The sequence below is a fragment of the Poecilia latipinna genome, unplaced genomic scaffold, assembly GCF_001443285.1.
Source record: "Poecilia latipinna isolate Pla-1442-1.1 unplaced genomic scaffold, P_latipinna-1.0 Scaffold259, whole genome shotgun sequence".
In the NCBI taxonomy this organism is placed as follows: domain Eukaryota; kingdom Metazoa; phylum Chordata; class Actinopteri; order Cyprinodontiformes; family Poeciliidae; genus Poecilia; species Poecilia latipinna.
Window position 1 is genome coordinate 49,044 of NW_015112875.1, and position 23,222 is coordinate 72,265.

Below are 23,222 nucleotides of genomic sequence, written 5' to 3' on the forward strand. Positions count from 1 at the left end.
TAATGTACCAACAATAGTGAAAAGTAGAAGCAATAAGAAAAATGACAACTTCAAGTAGCTGTGCCACGCTAATCATAGTCCAACACTGTAACTTTATTAAATCATATTTTGAAATGTATTGATATTTACTGAGGCTTTCATCAAACCAACAGTGAATCATTTTGACAATACAAGTTATGTTTTTTTTAATAATTAACTTGTGGATTAATCTTTAGCACAATGAATCCACATTTTTATCATGATAAAAAAAAGTTCACAATAACAATAAATGATACGACAAATGCTACACTCTCACTTATGTGGCCAGTCTAATCTGGTCAATTCTTTATCAAATTCAAAAGTTCCAGAAAGAATAAAATATTTTTCAGCTTTATATGAGGTCTGGTAAAATATTAAAAAACTACGCTCCAACCCTGGCTTTGAAAAGTGGGTTCTTCCAAAGCAGCTAGAGTTCTACAAGAATCTGAAGTTTCAACTCCGCTGTTCTGACTCCCATGTGTCTGTATGTGCTTTCATTAGCTCAAGCAGTGATCAAAAGAATGTACTTACACTCAAACACAAATCACAGAAGACCTGGCCAGGACCCACAACAGCCCACAATATCCCACTCTCCAGGAATTAGCGTGAATACCCAGAGGGGCCAATTTATTGGTGAGTGAAATTCATAAGAAGTTTCAGGCAAAGAGCAAGACTGGATCTTAAACCTTTAAACCCACATTAAAAAAGAGAAAAGGATCCTATGGTCGTTTCAAAGCAAACTAAAGAAGCTACATGTGGAAAAATGTAATAATGAGGTGGGAAACTTGTGATTTAAATTTAAAAATCGTTGCTTGCACTTGAAATGTCTTATTTGACTCACAGTACCTGTTAAATTTTCTCTTTTATACTAATAAAGTGAATAAAACAAATATTGGTGAATATATACACACAGTGAAAGCAAGACTGTATTGGAAGCTGATGCTTCCTGTCTATGTAAAGATCAAGCTATGGTTAAAGTTGACCTTTTTCCAAGAATAGTGCTAAATTCATGGAGTAGAATATTTTTTATGTGTCTCTACATGAAACTGCATCCCCAGAGAACTATATTACTACCTGAATAATTGACAAGCCATATTAAAGCAGAAAGCAAATATGCTAGCATTACTCTACCTCTTCAGCTAGCTGCTCTGTATTTAAACATTGTCAGAAGAAGTAAGATGTTTAATAAATGACTGGAATAAGATACAGTGGGGGAAATACTTATTTAAACTCCAATTTAAAACCAATATAAATAAATTTATGATGGAAAATTTGTACAATATGGGTGTTTCAACAGACACAGAAGAAATGTCAGCAAAATATCCAGAAAGAAATCTTTAAATAAGGGCTAAAAGCTGATTTGCATTTAATCAAGTAAGTACTTAATAAGCATTGTTAATAAGCATTTTTAAAGTTCAGTTCAGAAACTCAGTAGTACACATGTGAAACTTACAGTTTCACATAGTGTTATTCTACGGCCCAGTGTACATATTGTTTTTAGACAATCTGCAGAGTTAAAAGATCAATGACTATTGATAATTTCACTATCCACATAAGCCAGCTTCAGTCAGTTATAGTGCTTCACTTTAGCGCCCCCTGTGGTCTAAAGGAGAATTACAAAGATACGTCTCAAAAAAATATTGTTTTTTCTTGCTTTTCAGTCCTGAGTAAAGGTAGTGTGTCATATGGCAGAAAAAAAGTAAAATAAATACATAAATAAAGCTTTGCTTGTCTTCAAAACCAAACAAAACAAAAGTGTAATCTGTAAGCTCCCCACATTTTCCTAAAAAAGAAAAAAAAATGGATTTATCTTATCCTTCAGTTTCTATACATGCTATTGTGGACTTAAATGATCACACACAAAAAAAACATTCAGTCAAAGGTATTTTAATCTGTATCATCTTCAATAAAATGTACAATACAAATTGTTCTCTTTTGCTCTCTTTTGATGTATGCTTTACAGTATATTCCATCGTTTTTTGGCCACATGAAAAATTATGCTTTTTGTTTCACAGTGAACCTGTGCATACAGAGTATATCAAAATATAAAGTCTGAACAGAAACCACCTAAACCCAGGTCATAAAGCAAAGAGACATCAGCTTAAACATTTGACTCTGTTAAGCTCCCTCTTTTTTGCACCAAAAAAACAAATCTGAGTGGTTTTTGTTTAATCCATTAGAATTATTTTTCTTTCATACACTGACTTAAAACACTTGAGAAACTGAAAACAGTGACCTCTGAATTCACTTTATGTGACTAATCCTCTGCTGCAGCAAACTTTACATTAATCTGAGCACGTTCTAATCAGGCAGACATGCTAAGAGTTCAGGTAATGTTACCTTGAAAGATTTCAGTGATAATTTTGATATAAAAGTGACCTTGGTGCTTCTTCATTAATGAGACTAGCATGTAACATTGTCACAGTTTTTATGTAAAGCTGCTGTGGATTTCTAAAATATTATGTGCAACTATTGGTCCTCGAATCACACAAAAGAGCCTGGAGGCTAGTGGGAACATATGCATAGTTTTACTTTGTTTATTTTATTTTTAGTGCAGCATCATATGGTTTCATCTTTTCTATACTCGATGCGTCACAGACTGAGTAATCCATTCAGTGGAATTAAGAACTGAATATATATGTAACCTTTTGCTGTATTATATTTTTCTCAGACAAAGGTCTTATTTTTCCTGTTCAGTTTTTCAAGCAAACATAAATTCTTTTATATTCCTTTGTTGGCATATCCTCACAAAAGGCTTTTAAATACGTCTCTGCACTGTCCACCGACAATCTCTATTAGTCAAAAAGTCAACCAAAGCAGACATGCAGTGCTGTGGAGAATGAATTTAAATATCAGAGACAACCAGAGTAAATACAAAACTGAGTTTTCATAGAGTGACTTAATTAAGAGAAGAATGTTTTCCAAACCAGCCTGTCCAACCTCTCTCTAAATGATGAATTAACTGGGATTAGCAAATTTCTTTTAGTCAATTTCAGTACCTATCTTATGAATACTGCCAGACTTGAACAATCAGGAAATCTCTTAAAAAGAAAAAGATCCCCAAAATAAAAGCATTGTTCCCTGTTCCAAAGAAATTCAAGAATTGGTCAGAAACAATGTCAATCATGTCTTCAAAGGGTTACAAAGTCATTTCTAAGGCGTTGGAACCCATATGAGAGCCACACATGGAGAAAGTTATCATTTTCCACAAAGGCATGTTAATAATTACATACAGCTTTAAAATAATCTGTGATTGAACAAGACCAAAGTATACGATTTTTAAAGGTGTGTGTCCCCTTACATCTGGTGTGAAACTAACAGCATTAAAGAACAACACATAAAACAGGGTGTAAAACATGTCAAGCATGGTGGTGGTAGTGTGATGATCTGGGAACACTTTGTTATGCCAGGAACTAATTGACTTGATGTGATTAATAAAAATCTCTGAACATCCTGAAAAAGAATGTCATCAGTTTGTGACCCTAAGCTCGGACAATGATCACAGTTTTCTGGGCTGATGTGTTAATTCAGATTTTTTTGGTCTTAAATCGTCTCTAAATATGGCAACAAAACCAGTAAGTTGGCAACAGTGCAGTAACTATTGTTACTCGGATGTGATCTGGCACCAGGTTTGTCAGTCAGTCCTCTCGCACAGCAGAGCAGACCTTTGCGGAAGTAGAGGAGATCAGCGGATAAGCTCTGTGTCACTGATCTCCCAAAAATGTACAAAACTGAGGTTAATTTATTGAAGCAGCTTTACAGCGATCCAAAACAACACCAAGTCCACATTTGATTCAGAGGAACAAAATCCTAATTTTGGAGAGACCCGTTTAAAGCTTAAACTTAAATCCAAGTGAGACACTGTGTCACTAACTTCAACTGGCTACTCATGCATGAAACTCCTTGACGTGGCTGTATTAAAATTGTTCTGTAAGGAGCAGTGGAACAAAACTCATCTACAGAAATGTAAGAGATTGCCAGTTACCAGAAACTCTTGAAGGAAGTTGTTGATACCAAAGGTGGCACAGCAAGTTACAGTATTAGATTCATGGGGGAAATTAATTTTCTCCACAAAGTGCCAGTGTACTTTTCCAAAATAGGTCCCAATTTTTAAACTGCATTTTACTAATTTAGCTTTCTCTGATAGCATTATTTGCTTGTTGATATGAAACATTTAAGTTTGGGAAATGTTTTTCACACTACTGTCTGTGTTGTCTGCTGTGTGTCAGCTGTGTCAGACTTACGTGCATGGCCAGGATGCTGCGCGGGATGAGCTCCCGGTACTGCCGGATGGTAAAGTGCCACGTCTTGATCCTCATCAGATCATCGAAGGCGAACTCCAGTATCAACCGACCCTCCGTGCAAACCTGGAGAAAGATCCCATATTTACTGTTACCTCACATTCTTCCTCATTCTTATGTTTCCTTAACTGACTGGTAGGCAACTGTCAGATCATTGTAACACAGGAAAAAAAAATATGTTACAGTTTATTGTTCAAGTACGATTTCTCTAAAAAAGCTGGAATTGTTTTGTCTCAATTCTGGAATTTGCTAAAGGACTTGTCAAGCTATTATGATCCCAATATTTACTCTGTCCTTGAGCCCCTAAAATGCAAAAATAAAATGTAATCTGCAGAGGGGTGTGTTTACACCAGAGACAAAAGAACTTCAGGTCAGAGAGAGTTGCCAATTAGGAGGAGACGGAGAGAGCCAGAGAAGGGGAAACTGAGAGGGAAAAAACATTATTTCGCCCCTTTAGCTGAATTCAGCTCTTGCCGGGGCTCTTGCGCTTCCCCGTATTTCGTTGCTGTGACAACCAGGCAAGAGACGGGAGAGAGAGAGAGAAATGGAGAGACAGACAGAGAGTGGGGGGGGGAATCAGCTGATTAGTTGGCATGGCAACAGCAAAGATGTAATCCCACCAGACACACTCTAATCAATGCCCCCAGCGCAGATGGTCTCCTGAGGATCAACAAGAAAGAGGCTAGCGGCCATACTGAACCCCCCCGCCCCAACACACAAACACACACACACCACCGCCAGCCCTTCATCCCACTACCGCGACCCTCCCCTTCCTCACCCCCATCCTCCCTGTTCCCAGCCAACTACCTCTGTAACTCACGTGCCAACACACTCAGTTATTCAAAAAGAAGAAAAAAAAAAGAAACAGAATCTCAACGGCGCTAAAATCACTGCATGGAAAACCGTCTCTCTGCTGTTTCAAATAGAAAATTAGATACCGTGAAATGTTCCCACTTTTATCAAAAAGTCCTGTTTGCTGATATATACACCCATTAGAGAGTAAAAATAAGTTTTGTTCAATAACAAAATGTTTTATACAGACACAAACTTTTAGATTACATGCAAAAATAACAAAATGCAGAATAATTATAGCCAATAAGAAATAAAACATTGTGTATATGACTCTGTTAATCTATGACTGTATAAAAATCTGTTATACAAATTTACATGTCTTCTTTTCCAAATGCCATTTTAAAATTGTTTAATGTCCTTAACTGTAATGTAATTTTTTCACAAGTTGGGTTATCTGCTCTGTTATAGTTGTGTTTCTCTTGTTAAAGTCAGACTTGCTGCACTTAATATTAAAAAGGACAATATGTCATGAGAAATTTGGGATTAATTATTTGGTGTCTTGTTTAATATGATTTTGTAGCTTGGAAAATAAATATTTTAAATGAGTGACACTTCAGTGTTTAGTCTGATATATTTGCTAGAGCTGGTGGATTTTAAATTAGGTCTCTTGTTATTTTTCCAATATAATTTAGTTACTTATATTTCCTCTTCTTTTGGTTAGTCAGTTAATTTAAAAATCAAGTCAATAATTGCCAAAGTGAAAACAGAGATAAGATAATCCATAAATTTAAGGATTTTGTAGCCTTCAACTTGCTACGAAACACTTCCTGATGTTTTCTGTTATAGAAAAGTATAAAGGCAATGATTTAAATTTAAATTTAAAGTTGAAATATTGTTAACAGTCCACTTTATTGAAATTAGAATGAGAAGAAACTTAGAAAAAAAATCAACTTAGGCTGTTTTTTTTTTCTTTTTGAATTGCATTTCATCCTTTTAATTACGTAGTGGATTATTTTTCTACCCCCTGGCAGCATATTTAAAACTAAATATTAAGGTGAGCATGAAAAATAAAAAAATAAAAACAAGTAATTCCTGACATCATTTCTGAAAGTTAGGTTGTTTCTCTGCATGGCATTTACCCAGGAGCAGTGAAATAACTTGAAATGTATTTACCAGTGAATCAGTGTCTTATGGTGCTTTCCAGGTCTATTGCCTACAGTGAAACAACAATGCACTATTGATTCCTTCTTCCATGGTGCCTACTGTGTCCTTAGCATTGCCTTCTAATATCGCTTCTATTTCTCTCTGCAGTCCTTCTGCTTCTCTGCAACCCATAGATAAAATCATAAATGGCTTAAATCAGAACCAGAGAATAATACTGTACTCTAATTGTCAAGCCCAATATATGCACAAGAATTTGTCTTTGTGGTGCTGGTGCAGAGACAAAATTGCAGCCAAGGCTTCATATTTTCCATCAGGAAGATTCAATCACACAAGCTGGTTATTTCTCCACAGCAAAAGTCAGTTGGTTAAACCTGATATTTTCTCAACAAAGCTCTAGCCTATTATTTTTTAGCTAAACAGCTTTCCCTTATGAAAAACTAAAAGAAAGAAAATCCAGATGAATTAAAAAGTGTTCCATTAAATGCTACAGCCCCTCACAGAGTCCCCATTGATTTAAGAGCAGGGTCATAAATCTTGCACACAACGGGGCTGAGATCTCTGGCTCAAAAGAGCAAGAAAGAATAACAGTGTCCCGCTGCTGAGACACTATTCAATACTGTGCCTCAACCTGACAATCAATTAACGGAGGAGCTGAGAGTCATTAAATTGAGTATTATGAGCATTTATCACAACTTCTGATAAATTTAAACAGGATCAATGTTGACTAAATATTCTAATTTAGAGCAACTAAGTGGTTAGACACTTAATACATGAGGAAGGATTCTAACAGCATGACACATTTAAAAGTATGATGGTATTAACACACAGATATTTAAACCAAAATAAATAACATGAGTAATTGTTATTAAAACAGGAAATAAAAGGTTATTAAAACTGCTGGTATTCACTTTTGCAGAAAATGTATATTTGTGTTTTACTGCTCATTAAAACAAAAGCTTTAGTTTAGCTGATTAACTAGTTCCTGTTTAATTAGACAGGTTGTTGACAGACATGTCGCTTATTCTGTGCAAACAGCCAAAAGTGTTACCATAGTAAGTGTATTAAGGGGCTTTTTTTAGCTGGGGTTTTCACAACTTACAACTGTAAAGAATTTCTAATAAATAACTTTGAATTTTTCAACAGAAAAGTGTAGCAGTCATTTGTCAGCCAGCTGAAAGGCAGTGCACAGCAAAAGCTGGGGAAGTCCCAGGGATTATGTTCCTCACAGATGCAGACATTCTGGTCCTGGTGCGTCTCCTGATGCCTCGATATAAGGACTTTAAACCATAAAAACTCAGTTTAAAAATGTTGATACCAGTAGGTAAACCAAGCCTGTATTGCACCGTGCAAAAGTACAAGTAGTACAAAAAAGTAGAACTTGATCTTGGTTCTGCTGTTTTAAAACTGTTTTTAAAGAGAGACTAATTACTATTTTGTGCTGGATCCAAATTAAACATTTAATAAATGCATGGCTTATTATTTTTAAGTAAATGCAAATGTAAATTGAATTAATTTTGTAAATTTGAAAATCACCAGTGCAACTATTGACACTGGTCATGGTCACTATTGGCTCTGAGTCATGAAGTTAAAATACAAATGAACAGTTTGTCTGTTGACTAAATTCTGAATAATAAAATCTGTTTGTTTTTTTTTTGTACATTAATTCAGCCAAATTTTTTAACTGGTGACTGAATAATTCACATCTGAATGAAACAAGTTTCAAACTCCAAGCTTATATTAAAACGAGTAAAGATGCAATTTTCTTTTGATCGGTCAAGACAAATTAGACAAATTATTTTATTTATTTAATGCATCAAAAGTAATAATGCCCACCATTCTTAGCTTCCCTTCAAGTTTTAGATAATTTGATGATTGGATGTCTAAATGTATAATTTGTCCTTCTGTTTTAAGAGAAATATTGTATTCATTTGCATCATCAGAGCCCAGTTAATTAATACATATACATAAATTACCAAAGAGGTACATAATTAAATGTATTCAATGGTAATGAACAAAACAAAAACAGTTTGGTAATAATCCCTTTTCATTTTTAACCACTGGTTAAAAAAAATCCCTCCTGAATTAGATACAGTTGAACTGAAACCATTGTGTCACAAAGTCGCCTTTTCCTCTTTGCTTGCCTCCCAGCATGCAGAAACCCCAGCTGGGCACCAGTAACAAGGACCAAGGCCTCAGAGCTAACACACTCCGGTCAGGGAAAGCAAGGCCTGCTGGGTACTGAATAGAGGTGTTGGGATACTGGAAGGTGGTTGAGAGGTTGGGAGCTTTTGCTCAAATTGGCACCCCGTGTCACCTTGTCAACACCTCTCAGCCTTGTGAGTCACACACACACACATTTTCCACCTGCACCTAGAGAGCTCGCCCACTCAGAGAACCCCTGTAGCTCCACCCATTCGTTAGATTATAACACTCCGCCGTAGCAGGAGTGACATCAATTCAGGGAGAGAAAAAACTCAAGACCATGGGGTGCTGAACAAGAAAGTCTTTACATCTAGCTGGTATTTATATTTCCACCAGTAAAATTAAATTAGGTGATTCTGGAATGCTGTATTTGTTCAACAGCTTTGCAGCAGACAATAATAATTTACAACACATCTCATTTTACAAACTGCAGCCAATGATGATTAATAACGGGGTATATCAGTATTTTCTGACAGAAATGTGGGTACAATGTTTCCCACTAAAAACAAATCCTAAGGTTAATCTTTGTTTTTATTGTAACACTACAGAAGATTTGTCTAGAAGCATTACACTAATTAAACAGGCAGTTGGAATTTATTCAATGAAACGCTATGAAGTCAAATCAGACCAAACTTCTATTGTTTCAATCAGATGGATTATGATTTTGAAGAAATTAATTAATAAATAAATATAAAATGTTCATTCATTATTGTGGCAATTAGCAAACACAAATTAGTTTAGTAGTTGTAACTAACCTAAAACAAGAAGTTTTGTCTGATTTAATGTCAGACAGTGAGAAAAAAAAGAGATGCATGTGTCTTTATTTGGAGAATGTAAACTTCTGGTTTCAACTGTGCTTTCAAAAACCTTGAACAAATCCAAGGCTGATAAATGAAGTATACGGGCAAACATGTTCAGCTGATCATTGTACACAGCCTAGTTTTATGAATGCAGAGACTCATCGTTGTTAGAGCAGCAACAGAGTTAGCTAACCCTAACCCATCTACAGCACAGGTGCCTGACAACCACAGCTAATACGAGGTGTTCATTGGTAACCACTGTCTAATGGTTAAGAAGTTTGTTAGCAAGCTTGACTTTAGTATTAGTGTTTTAGCTTAGCAAACTGAATTCATTATAATCTTCAATTCTTACTTCAACACAAGACAGATATTCAACCTCAAGTCTTACAACACTTTTTATTGATCACTTTATTTGGTACCCTTACTAGTGCTGGTATGAACCCCCTTCTTACCTTTAGTATACCCCTCAATTATTTATGGCCTTATTCTGACAAAGTCTCAAAAACATTCATGAAAGATATTGACACTGCAACAGACTGACGACTTGTCCAGGGTGTACCCCACCTCTTGCCTGGAAAGTCAGCTGGAGATAGGCACCAGCAACCCTAAAGGACCCCACTAGGGGACAAAGATGTTAGAAAATGGATGGACGGACGGACGGATGGAAGATATTGACATGGCAGCATGCCACAGTAGCAACCAATTTGGACATCCATAACTTAGTCTTAACTGTCACTACATCACAGAGGTACTCAGGTGGATCCACATTTGGTAATTGTGGAAGCCATTTTAGTAGTTACCAAAAATGGCTTCCAAATTTTTGGTAGCTACTGAAATGTATTGACTACAATCATCTGTGAATAACTAAAATCTGTAAATACTTGAGACCCCATCTTAAAATGGGGTCTCAAAATGGGGATGATTAATAGTTCAATTATCCAATGTACCTTCAGTCATTATGCACAGTGAAAACCATTTTAGCACCATCACAGAAGCTAACATTCATGGTCTTTCTTATCTCTGAAACCAATCAGCAACATGAAAAAGAATGGTTTTGCTGGATTGGCTGCTTCACAAACACGACAAAGTATCATGTGAAGTTCCATTGCACCAAACTAATTCAGCTTCCCAAGGTGCATCTTCTTTAGAATATTTTAGATCTGCTCGACAAAACATATCAGCAATTAATCAGTGTTTCCACCAATAATTTGAAGTTGCGTTCCACAGAATAAGGTGCAAATAGATGGGTTAAATTTGAATTGAACAGCAAACGCATTCTGTGAAATAATTTTTACAAGACCCCTACTACTGTGGATTTACAAGAACACCAACTATTGGCCAGTGTGTTACCAGTACAAGAAGATGTCGACTGTATTGCATTTGTTGTTTCTTGCTGTTTTGATTTTCTGTTAATGGTGAAAGGGTTAAAATGCACCCATATGTGAAGTTTTTTGTTTCTGTCTCCGATCATTACAGGATTCCCAGACTAACCAATTAAATTGATGCTAACTGTGCTTTTAGAACTCATTGAAAACATTTAAGAAAAACAACAGGAATCTTACTCAACTTTTAATATACCACAATATTTTTTGAAAAATATGCAAAGAATTAGACTTTTTGAAAGACGGACGGAGGAGCAGAAAGAGACAGATACAGGCAGAGAGAAAGAGAAGGAGGCAGAGGCAGAGCAAGAGCACGAGTTGGGAGCTGGGGATGATTTCTCCAGGGATGAAGGATGCGGGTATGTGTGTCTGTGCGGTATGTGTGTGTGTCTGTGCGTCTCGAGGGAGCGGGGGTGGGGAGAGAGAGGGGAAGAGAGGGGGGATGAGAGAGAGAGCGTTGGAGTAGAGAGCGAGGGAAGAATGAGCGAGCCGGCAAGGCGGGGAGGGGGATGAGCAAAGCGGCGGTGGGGGTGATGTGCTGTGGTGGTGGTGTTTGAGGGAAAGCGAGGCGAGGCAGAGCTGATTGAGATTCGGGCCTCCAGAGCTGCAGGCTCGCTGCTGCCGCTGCTGCTGGGAGCTCAGACAGAACACGCTCAGTTATTGGAATTTTTTTTTTCTAATGAATTAATTCTTCTCATCCAATTTAGGTGAAGATGAAAAGAGAGCAGGGCTGCAAGCATCAAATTTAGCTTTTTGTTGACCGGGCCTAGCCTGTTCTGCTCCCATTTTGTATGGTTAATATCTGACACTTGTAATATATTATAGCTTTTTTTGGTCCGCTGCTTTCGAGAAGCCTTGTTTACAAAACGCAGAGAAAACTCAAACAGCAACAACATGAAAAGAAATTTCCTTTTTCTATTACTTGACACATTCCATTCTTATTTATTAACATGATAACAAAAGAGCTCCTCTCGTTCCACTTATACTAAAGTATAAACTTGTTTACACATAAGCCGACACTCCACCCTTGCCTACAAAAATTGCCCCCGTTTTTCTCCCCCTGATTGAAGCTAAACTTTTATTCATGTAAATATCTGCCACATTCAAAACAAGAGAATGGTTGAATGAAAAATAATGCTCACTGCTACAGAGTTAAAATAAGCTTTCTATTAAATTGAAGCCAGATATGGTGATGATTGAGCAGATGTTAGGAAGCTTTGCCTTTGGAGTACCTGCAGGCCTGAGAATCAGTAGGTTGATGTAAGCCAAGGTTAAAGCTCCACCTTGTTGCTGTAGTTATTTCAGTTAATGTTCTTATAAAGTAACTTGGACTAAGTTTCAAATAAAGAAGATAAACTATAAGTATCTGATTTATAAGAAAATATCAACATTTTGTAGGTTCTGCTCATCTCCTTCAGAATAACTACACATGTTGTGACATTGTTTTTTATCTTGCCACAAACACTTAAGATTATATAAAAATAATGAATAATAGTGACCAAAATTAATATTTTAATGATAACAAAGCATAATAATGTTAAAATTCAATGGTCAATAATATTTCCTTTATTGAAAACAAATCCTACATAAATACTTCAAGGATTTTACTACATAGTATGAGATCAGAGGTCAGTAAAGTTGATGTAATTATGTGTTAAATAATAAAAATGTATAAACTCAGATATAGGCTAGAAACTGTCAGAAGACTTGTAGTTGAGAATGATTCTTTGAGCAAAATCTAGCTTTATCTAGCTTAGCAACAGTGAAAATGCTAAAGCTATGCTCTTTGAAGCAGTCATTGCCAATTTGGCTGTCATTATATGACATTATTAGTTACCTGATTATGTTTTAACTCTTAATTACAGGTCAATTTTCATCATTTTTGTCAGATATAACAAATGAAATCAGAAAAATAATTTCATCAATTAGAATTTAACTTAATTTAGCTGAGTAACTTTTAAGGATTTGTTTTTATATAGATTATTTGTTTTTATAAATCACAATGCAGTATCATTTCAATACAAGAAAGGGCATAGGACTTGTCAAGCATTAAAAATCAAATTAAGCTAATTTGAGATCAAAACTAACATCCACTGTCCAATGTTTTATTCCCAAAAAAGTTGCTTGTTAAAACTCAAGTATTTCTAATTCTAATTCAAGTTGCCAAAGGTCAACTTTTTAGTTGACCTTTGGCAGGTCAACTAAAAAGTTAATTATCTGACTCACACACACAAACAGACACACATACACACACACACACCTGTGAGTGAGTGCATACTGTCAAGTCCTGAAAACAAGAGGGGTGTATAGCCGTTTAATGTCAGAACAATCTGGTCTGGCGCTTCAGCTCAGGATTCATGGTAGAGGGAACATGGAATCCCTTTAGCTCAGCTGCTTGGCGCTGACAAGGTATCTGGCCTCAGATTCATTTAGACAGTCAGCAGAAGAACACTAAGAGTCAGCGAGCCATCTGGATCAGACCGTGGAGGAGCAGATATTCACTCCACCTCACAGGGGAATTCTGTCCCCAAAGACAAAAGCCGATGAGCTCAGCATTATTGCTTTCAAAGGACCTTTATGTCTGCTTTGGATCATTTTACCAGTGCAATTAGTGTTTCCTCTCATTTTGCTTGCTTCCATCTGTGTGTCAGTTACAATACAATCTAAACCACACTCTGCAGGCATCTTACTCCGGTCCTGATAGCTTTGCCTTTGGAGTACCTGCAGGCCTGAGAATCAGTCGGTGTCTTTAGCACTGTAAATGCCAGAGGGCAGAATGGCCAAATTTCTGATAGAAGACAGAAAAGTAAATATAAAGGATATTTCACTTAAAAATAACTACACTGCTTAGAACAAATATTTGGCTAAAAACAATGCTTTGCATGGTTAAAAATAAAAAAAACTATTTTCAATGATTGTTTTTTAGAATTTTTTTTTACTCAATGGAAGTATTACATTTGATATGTATAAAACAGTTTATTTCATAATAAAGAGATAGAATAATCATACAATTCACTTATGGATAAGCTGACATGTTTGGCTCTGCTTTGGTCAAGAATAGGCATTTAAAAATACAGGAAACATTTTTTTTTATTATTTGATAAAGACACGAGCACCTTCCTGTGTCTGACATCAAGTGCCACTTCAAACAGCAGAGACAGCGTGAAAGAAAGAGGAAGAAACGGAATCAAAGGGTTTAAATGGGTTTGATATTTAAGCACTTTAACACCTTGTCTCGCCATTATCATAGCACACAATCAATTATTTATGGAGAGAGAAGCTCAAGGGTCAGATGTTACCTTTGTAAACATTGGCTTCCCATGCTGGGTGACCATGGTGCACTGATCACAGTCCAGGGTGATGCAGGAGTTGTGGAAGGACTCCTTGGAGTGTTTCAGGATGTAATGGAGCTCGGTGACGCCGCCTTCAAACACTGTGCTGAAATAACGGGGTATCAACGTCCGGCCGATTGCTGCAGGGAAGAGAGAGGAGAGGGCAGACATGCTGAATACTGAAGGAGCCCAAACATGAAATGATGCGGGAAAGATGGGATCAGCTTATGGACAAACAAAAAAGTGCTGTTGCACACCAACAAAATCCTCCATTTATATTTACTTCATTTTTACTCTAAACTTGCAGGTCTTTTTTCTCAACTGACAGAAATATAAGGTTTATTAAAGTAGCTTAATATCTTGCTTAAGGAGCCTTCTGCATGAGCCGTGTTGTTCATTTAACCAGTTATATCCCAACAGGGAGATTTTGCCACGGCAGCCTGGGAATTTATTTGTCTGTTAGTTAAAGGTTGCGACAGTCTTGGAAACATTAACATTAACCACTTCAACTTTTTTTTTTTTTTTTTTTTTTTAAAAAAAATTTTAAACCCCCAAACCAAAATGCATTTTATTGTATTTTTATGTAACAAAGCAATATAAAGTAGTGCTTAGCTTTAAAGTGAGAGAAAAAAATATACATGGGTTAAAACTTTATGATAAAATCAAAGGTTGTGGTGCATAAATGCATTGAACCCTTCCTGAGTCAAAACTTTGTAGTACGTTCTATCACTGTAATTACAGCAGTATATCTTTTGGGGTATCCAATAAGTTTGCACATCTGCACAATGAAAGTTTTCTCCATTTTCTTTGTGAAATAGATCGAGCTCAGTAAGCCTGAGTGAAACTTTCTATTCTTTCTTCAAAGGCCTGTCTATTGGATTTAAACCTGGACTTTGACTGGGCCATTCAAACACATGAAAATGTACTGATCTCAACCCATGTCATTGTAGATTTGGATGTATACCTAGGTTTATGATATAGAGTGGTAAATATGTGATTTAAAATGTATTTATTTCATTCATACCAAAATGATCTTTACTTGTAATACTCTTACAGGTACATCCTGAATGCACATGTGAGTAAACGGTATTGGGTTTGTATTCTGTTAAATGTATTTGTCAATAGAAAACCCTCTCTTTGTTACTTAAACTGCTTTGCTTTCTGAACCTTAAAGGATTCATTTGGGGCTGATGAAAATCCTTAAGCACCTCTTCAGCTTGTTTTGAAGTTCTGAACTGAAGCAGAGAGACAATTAGTTTGACTCTGCATTAAAAACTGGAAACAGCAGGAGGTAGCTGGCCTGGATGCATGCCAGGACCGGAGCTCAAAATCAACCTATTATTTTTGCACAACACCTGTGTGTTATCAGGTTAAACAAATGAGATAAAGGGAGATCATTACAAAACTTCAGAGAGATTGGTCTGAACTTTGGACACAACCATGCTATTTCCTGCTTCTTGGAGATATTTTAAGCTAGACTAATTGCCTCCTGGCTCAGCACACAAACCGTAATAAGAGCGCTATCTGTCTGCCTTTTTTTTTTTTTTTTTACTTTCAGGAGGATTGTGAAATACTCTATTCACTAGCTAGTTTATAAGAAGTATATAAGAATTTATGAATTTTGTTCAGATTCTATTCAAAAAACAAATAGCAGAGTGTGTACATTGCTGCAAATAAATATTATTTTAAGTTACACATATCACAAAATTAAGATTTAATGAATATGATGCATGAAAACATAAAACACATTCATAAATTTGAATGTGAGGTTTGTTAGGTGGTTTTAAACACATTTCTGTATCATTTTTTTAATATATATTATCGAATAAGCTACATTTTAACTAAAAAAAACAACTTAAAATAAGTACAAAATGAAAAGCACTTAGCAGTGCTGCTAAGGGCAAAAAGCTAAAAGGGAACCAGTAGCTGTGGTTATCAAAGAAAATTACTTTATTCTGTTATGTTTCAGATTAAATTGTAAGTATGAGGAATCCATAAAAAGCTTTAAGAAGACAGGAAGAGACCAGGTATTCCAATGACCTAAAGTGATACTTTGTGTTTACTGTATGACACCATCTACTGTATGTCACTGACAATCATAGGAACAGCATAGTTATTAGGTCTGTTACCTGGCTGCTTTTAATTAGAACATGAAAAGGTGAGTCCTGATGAAACTTCACAATGATCGTAAATTTAAATATAAAATCATGAAAATGATGACCTTCTAATTGAGGCCGGTTAGAAATATGAGCATTCAATTCAGCAGACACTATATGGATGTTGCCGGTGTTATTGATATAAGCTTCAGCATTTCTGCCACTAAAATCGATACTGGCAGAAATAGTCCATCACATATATTTGCATGCAAAGCAATAAATGCATTCCACTTAAAATATTCCAGCAAACCAAAGTTAGCATCCAGGCATTGCTTTGTGATATTGATTTTTATAAATGTTTGCAAACTGATACATTGTTATAATTCAATCCACCTTGCCAAAAAGACAAAAAAGGTTTTGGATGTCTTATTTTCTCTCTAAGTGTAATAAATAAATCTTCCCATAAATAAGTGAAAGTCCAAATAATTCACAACCCTTGATATTTAAAGATTTGTCCTTAATCAAACAGTAAACGTTTCAGTATGTCACTCTCCCAAAACAGGCTATCTGTGTAACATGTATAGTCCAGGTTTTACATAATCTTCAAGTCAGTAAGATCGCATTGAAAAATGCAAAAAAGATCCCCCGCCCAAAGAGATTTTTTAGAATAATAAGATTCCACGACTTAGTGTAGTGTTAAACTGACTTATTGAGAAAGACAGCTTCTGCAGTGCAAACCTTCTGCAGAAGCCTGAAGAGACAATGAGCAGGCTGCATGATGAAAACCAGAGGAGGAGTCAGGGAGGGAGAGAATGTCTTCAGTGGTTTATAGTCCTCAGGCTTTGTCTGGTTCCATCTTTCCTGAGCTAGCTATGGCTTCAAGGAGAAGCACAGATGATACAGTATTCATGCTGCACCACTCATGGATGTGTTGTAAAGTCCTGCCAGAAACCAACTTCTGAAGATGTGGGTGTATTCTACAAGTCTTTCAGATTTTACTTTTTAATAAAGGATATATTAGGATGTTTTTTTTTTTTTTGTGAATAAGTTATTTTGTGAAGAGAATAAAAAAAATTGCATTTGAATAAGAAGCTTCAAGAGGGGTTTCAAAAGCTATGTCTCACCGTCCCTCTACCTTGACAACATAATTGAAAATTCCTCTATATCTCCTCACAAAAACCCTAAATGAAGTCACATGTTGTCTCTCTGCCAAAATGAACAGAAGCACAATAAGTTTAGGAAAAGTAAGGCATATGTATTTTTAAAAATACAAAATCATACCAGATTTGATGAACAGCAAAACAGACAAGTAAAATCATCGTTTAAAACAGTGCTGTCAACAAGAAAAGTAATCTTTTATAGTAACAGCATGAAGTCGCACTGAATATTTTAAAGAAAAATTCAATGTTTCACATTTATTTTTTCACATTTATACAGTTGCAGGGCAAAAAAAATCACCATTAAAAAATTAGCATTTTTAAAAAAAAATCAATTGTTGACAATCCTAACAATTAAATACATTAAATTATTAAGCACTTGACTACATCTTCTAGGACTTTCTAATTAACAATGCATCACTTTCTTTTTCTCTGGGGTATAAATATGATGTCACACAGTGGCCCACCTCTTTCACCTACTGGTCACGAGGCGGAACAATGACACATTTTACCTTGACACCAGGCCCAGTAAGGAAGTTTCCAAAGTGTCTCTGGGTAAAGTGCTTACAACAAATTTTAATTATAAAAGTGTTTGTTTTTCAGCAACAAACACCCGAGGTGTGTTTGGCATGAAACTACATGTGGAAGAGCGTTTCATGCCTACTGTTAAGCATGGTGGTGGATCTGTGATGCTGTAGGCATGCAAAGGCACATTTACCCACATCCTCTTTAAAATACCAGGACAGTTTGTATAAAAATCTGGTGGCTTCTAAAAATAAACAGTATGCAGGATGGCACAGGATACCAATGCTTTTGCTCATTAACCTAATGCAACAAAATACACATTTAATTTAAATCTTAGTTCTACATCCTCAGTTTAAAAGGCAAGAAGTTTTAATCAGTGACAAAGTATTACTCTGCCAAACTTGATCAATGTAACTGTAGAGATAAACTGCAGCTGATGGTGATTTAATGATCTCCAATTAACCAATTAGGACATTTAAAGAATTTAGGTATTTGTTAGTAAAGTAAGAAAACAGCTAAAACTAGAAGACAAGACAATTTACTCAGCATCTAAAACAAGATTGTTTTTGTTGCACAACTAAATATGTAGATTAGTCATCTGCACACCACCCACAGAGAGCATCTGCATCGAACAGCTTTCACTTGGAAGAAAACCTGCAGCCTCCACTTGTGACTGCAGACCTCAATGTTGCAGTTTCAGTTACTTGTTGAGCAGATGTCCAGAACCAAGAATAACATCTTGGCAGCATATTCTTAAAGAGCCTACTTCTGTTGCTCTTATTTCTCTATAGCTATAAGCTACACACTGTGGTACACACACACGCCTGAGAGCAGCTCTGCAAACACCTGCTTCATCCAAACATCACCGGGCAGTTCCACTTGAGCAAATTGACTTGCTTAAGGGCAGCTACTTATCAAATGCACAGGGAATCGGAAGCAGTATCTGCTCCATCCTGAGCTGATACTTTTCTCTTCTGCCTGCAAACTATTATTGCCCCCACATATGCAAATCCCAGCAGACATGTCTTAAATTTGATTTAAATTTCAAGTTGGATATAATATATTTGCGCACTAAAAGGGCAACAATGTTATGAAACCCAGGCTGTACACTGATGCTTAGATAAGAGGAATGATGAATCATATTCCATCCTAAATTGATTTCTACACATCTATAAGCAGCAAAAAAGACAACATTTTATAAATAACAGATGTCTGAGGTTCCTGGTATAATTGCAATGTAAACATGAGAAATGCAACTTTCACATAATTTAGAATCAAATAGGATAAAACAAAATGCAGTTAAACATTCTCAAACAAGAGTTCCCATCAGGGAACTTCTGCAGTTAGAAGCAAGAGCTAAAAGAGCGCCACCTATCATTCTTATTAAGGTAACGTCGGTTTAAAACTACAGTTCAAAGCTACAAAATGGCATATCTGATAAGCAGCCGGCTGCAGGCTAGCTTTCTGAACCCATCTAATTAACCAGCTAATATTAGCTTCATATGCTTTTGTTGCACTAAAAGTAGCAGTGAGGCAACCAGTGATAAAATTCTGCAGAATAAGCACATAGCACTACAGCTAGATTTAAAAAGCATTTGCTCTATAGTTTTGTTTGAGTCTACGTCTCAAAATCAAGATATTAAATAAATGCTGAAGATGTAATTATAAAATTATTCAATAATTTTAATTTGCTATTATTTGTTTGTTTTTAGAAGATCTTAGATTATGTTGGATGTTTTTAGAGTAACTTACTTAAAATTGTGGTATTATTCCAGCTAATTAAACTGTTAAAATCCGATTGGTAGTATATCAGGAAAAAAAAAAAAAAAAAGATTAGGGGAAACATTTCTAATAATCTGATACACAAAATCAATTCCATTAAGTTGAGGTAAGTTGAGTTACACCAGATCAGTAAAACAAAAACAAAGTCCTGATTTTGGCTCTGTGAATGTGAACATTTTTGGGATTTTCCTGCTCATCTAATGGAACAGGTCTCTCTCTTCTTCTCCATTTTGCCGCGCTTCAAATCTTCATTATTGGAACACCGGTGCAAAACAAAAAAATTGGATGGCCACATTATCCAACAGCACATGGCCTCTGATTTCAAGCAGTAATAATCCATCTTAAAGTCAACACTCTGCTGCCTAGAATTATGCTCTCTCGCTTTCCCCCAGGGTGGCAGCTTGGTCAGGAGGCAGTGGAGGTTGAAGGCTGGGGTGAGGTGTTGGGAGGGTCTAGCCTGGGAATAAAACTTCATTTAGAAGTGAAATGTCCCCTAAGACACTGGCTCAAGAGGATTTTGTGGTCAGGGCCGGATGGTAGGGTCTAAGACGGGGATGATGTGAGTGGCTGGGCGCGGAGGGGCAGCAGGGGGAAGAAACAGGGGAGGGTGGACCCATGACTGGCATGTTTTTTAAATCCACTAAAGTCAGGCATGACTAAATAACACATAAAATGTTTGGCATCGTGAGCAGCAACTGTGAGGAGGAGGAGGGAAAGAAAGGGAAGGGGGGAGTGTGCTCGGCGTAGATGACTGTGTAAATGATGCTCTTTCGCTCTCTCTGTATCTCGCAGCCTCCCTCACTTGGTCTCTACCACGGTTGAAAAACAAAGTACGCCAAGGAGTGGAGCTGACTGCTAATGCGGAGGAGCTCTGAGGAGACGAGGGGGGAGACGGGGAAGTGGGAGGAGGATGGAGGAAGGTGGGGGTGAGGAGGGGTTGTAGAGATTGGGACTGAAAAAAATGAGCAAAGGATGAAAGAGAAACAGTAAGAGGAAACTAGGAGAAAAGCTAAAAAAAAAAAAGTAAGCGCTTGTCGATGAGGGAGAGAAGTCTGTCTGTGGGGTAGAAGGGAAAGAGATGGAGAGATAGGGAGAGGGATGCTCAGGTGATTCACAGATCTGCTCCCTGCTCCCATCTCACCAAACCATGCAGGGGTTTTTGGTTGCGTCTCCTCAACCAAAACTGTTCCAATAAAAGTCAGTGTGCGTAACTCCGGGTGACACAGTGATAGATAAGCATGTAATAGTAGCCTTGCTAGCAACTCTTGGATCATTTCAAGCACAGTAGTCCCGTGTTTCTCCTCAGATAACTTCTTCACTCAGGCTCAAACACGTTTAGGCTCCCTCTATGCTGCAGACAAACACTGGAGCTGGGCTGATTTTAAGTCCTGATGCATCCTTAGATCCTCCAGATGGGAATTCGACAGGCATGTGTTGATCAAGGGTGTTAATTCCGACATACTAACATCTATTGGGTATGTTCTTTGTGATCTTATCCAAAATGACTCTTCTGAATTGAAGGAGATGAGAGACAAAATGTATTCAAGCAACAAGAGAAGTCCAGTTGCCTTGTAAACATTTATCATTATCTCATGTACAGCTTAAAAGCAGAAGAAATAAAACTTCATGGCTACAATTGTCTATTTGTGATCCTGAGATGCTTAAACTTTGACTTTCATTTCTGGGCAAATAAATAGTCTCTTTACACGCAGCAATAAAGAACATTTATAATCATACTTTAAAGTCCATCACCAAAACACAGAGACCTATTGTGAAAGTTGTCTATGTGTCTTTGAAGAGCAGCTTACATGTAGGAGCCAATGGAATTAGTTTCACCGATTTATCTTTCCCCAATGCCCATTTTGCTGTAGACTTCTATGTTTTACACATTTGAAGATACTCTGTCTACTCATAAGGCTAATATATACAATTTAAGAAAAAATGTACTCAATGTTTTTTTAAAAGTTCTCAAAATGTGTCAGTTCTCTACAAGTATTTTCAGAATAAAAAAGTAGCATGTTTCACTTGTCAGTAAAGAAACCACTTTGTACAACATAAAACTCCTAGATAAATTCACAGTACACTGCTCTACTTCAGCAGTCACAGTGTACTACCAAACTCTTTAGCCAGTAAAGATGTTCAGGTGCTTTGTGTCTTTCAGAGAGAGTCTAAAATTTGTCCCCCTGAGTTTCTGGACAGCCTGCCTTGTTCCAACACAGGTTTGAAAAGATTTGAGTAAGCTGCTTTGAGTTCTAAAAACAGCCAAAAACACATCGCTTTGGTGTTTATTTATAAATGACTATATAACTTGGCACATATCACTACAAAATGTCAAACCCTGGTTTGAACAAAGCTCAGGTAAACTACACAAAACTCAGAAAAAAGGAGGAAGACAGAACTGACAGTGAGTGACAGATTTTTCAAGTCCTCTATCCCGTCCATATCTGGGCTGAGATATGTTTCAGTTAAGACTCATTTCTCAGCTATTAAAATACTAATTTGATTAAACATTTAATTTAACAAGCAGACAAGACTAAAATGTATAGTTTAAAATTAAAGCATTAAACTGGCCTCTGGTATTACAGAACCTTTGTCTTAACTCTGATCAGCACATGTCATTTAAATCCAATATTAACACATTTCTGGATTTCCTTCTTTAACCTCAGGAATACTGCCAAAATTGGAAATATCCTCTGCAGGAGTGATGCTGAAAAACTAGTCCATGCATCTGTAACTTCAAGGCTGAAATACTGTAATTCTTTACTATTAGGAGTTAAAAGTCTTCAGCTGATCCAAAACGCAGTTCTGATGAAAATTAAAAGCAGAGATCATATTTTCTCCTATTATAGCTTCCCTTCATTGGCACTCTTTAAATCCAGAACAATTACACATAAAGCCCTTAATGATCAATCCATCAGAGATCTGATTGTTCCAGATGTTCCTAACAGAGCATTTCGCTCTCAGGCTGCAGGTTTATTAGTGGTAGAATGGGCGGCAGATCTTTTAGATATCAGGGTTCTCTCCTTTGGAACCAGTTTCCAGTTTCAGCCTGTGAGGAAGACAACCTTCCTATTTTTAAGACTGAGTTTAAAACTATTTTCTACTTGATATGGTATTTAACTTATGCTCCTCCTAAATACTATGTAGGTACCTTGGTATTAGCAGAATGAATGCCTATGGTTAGCACTTTAGGGTTAGTGTAACTAAATTATTAGTTAGCGGTGTCCATCACTGGTCTCCCCTAGAAAAGCCAGAGACTTTCTGCATCTGTTCTCTTTTGTCATAGACTTGAAACCGGCTCAGAGATTATCTGCTTAACAATGATTCTCTCCTAAAGGAGCTTCTACTGCTAATAACTTTTTTTTCCCTTTAATATAGGAAGTAATCAATTGGCGCTATATAAATGAAATGAATTGAAATCATATTTGAGTGAACACTTCAGCTAATTTAAACAGACTAAATAAAATATAACTGTACAGATGGTCACCTGTTAAAACAATGTGACCTATGGATAGTACGTCTTCTGTCTGCTTTGCTTCAAAAATGAAAACAATGCATTAAATTAATTAAACGTTGTTGCTCATATGGAATCATTAGCTTTCATTACGTGGCTGACTTTTTTTTTTTTTTTGGCCTACAGAAATATGAAAGACATTTCTGAAAAAACAAAA

General features: G+C 36.5%; 1 protein-coding gene across 5 annotated transcripts in view; it reads right to left on the reverse strand.

Annotated features, from left to right (window-relative positions):
* ldb2a (LIM domain binding 2a) overlaps positions 1–23,222 on the reverse strand; it is a 114,332-nt gene that overhangs the window by 28,014 nt on the left and 63,096 nt on the right. For all 5 annotated transcript variants that reach the window (XM_015033177.1, XM_015033176.1, XM_015033175.1 and 2 more), the window contains exons 3-4: positions 13,959–14,131; positions 4,263–4,385 (exon numbers count right to left, since the gene is read on the reverse strand). In XM_015033177.1, the coding sequence (XP_014888663.1) occupies positions 4,263–4,385; positions 13,959–14,131 (296 nt within the window). The remainder of the gene's footprint in view (positions 1–4,262; positions 4,386–13,958; positions 14,132–23,222) is intronic.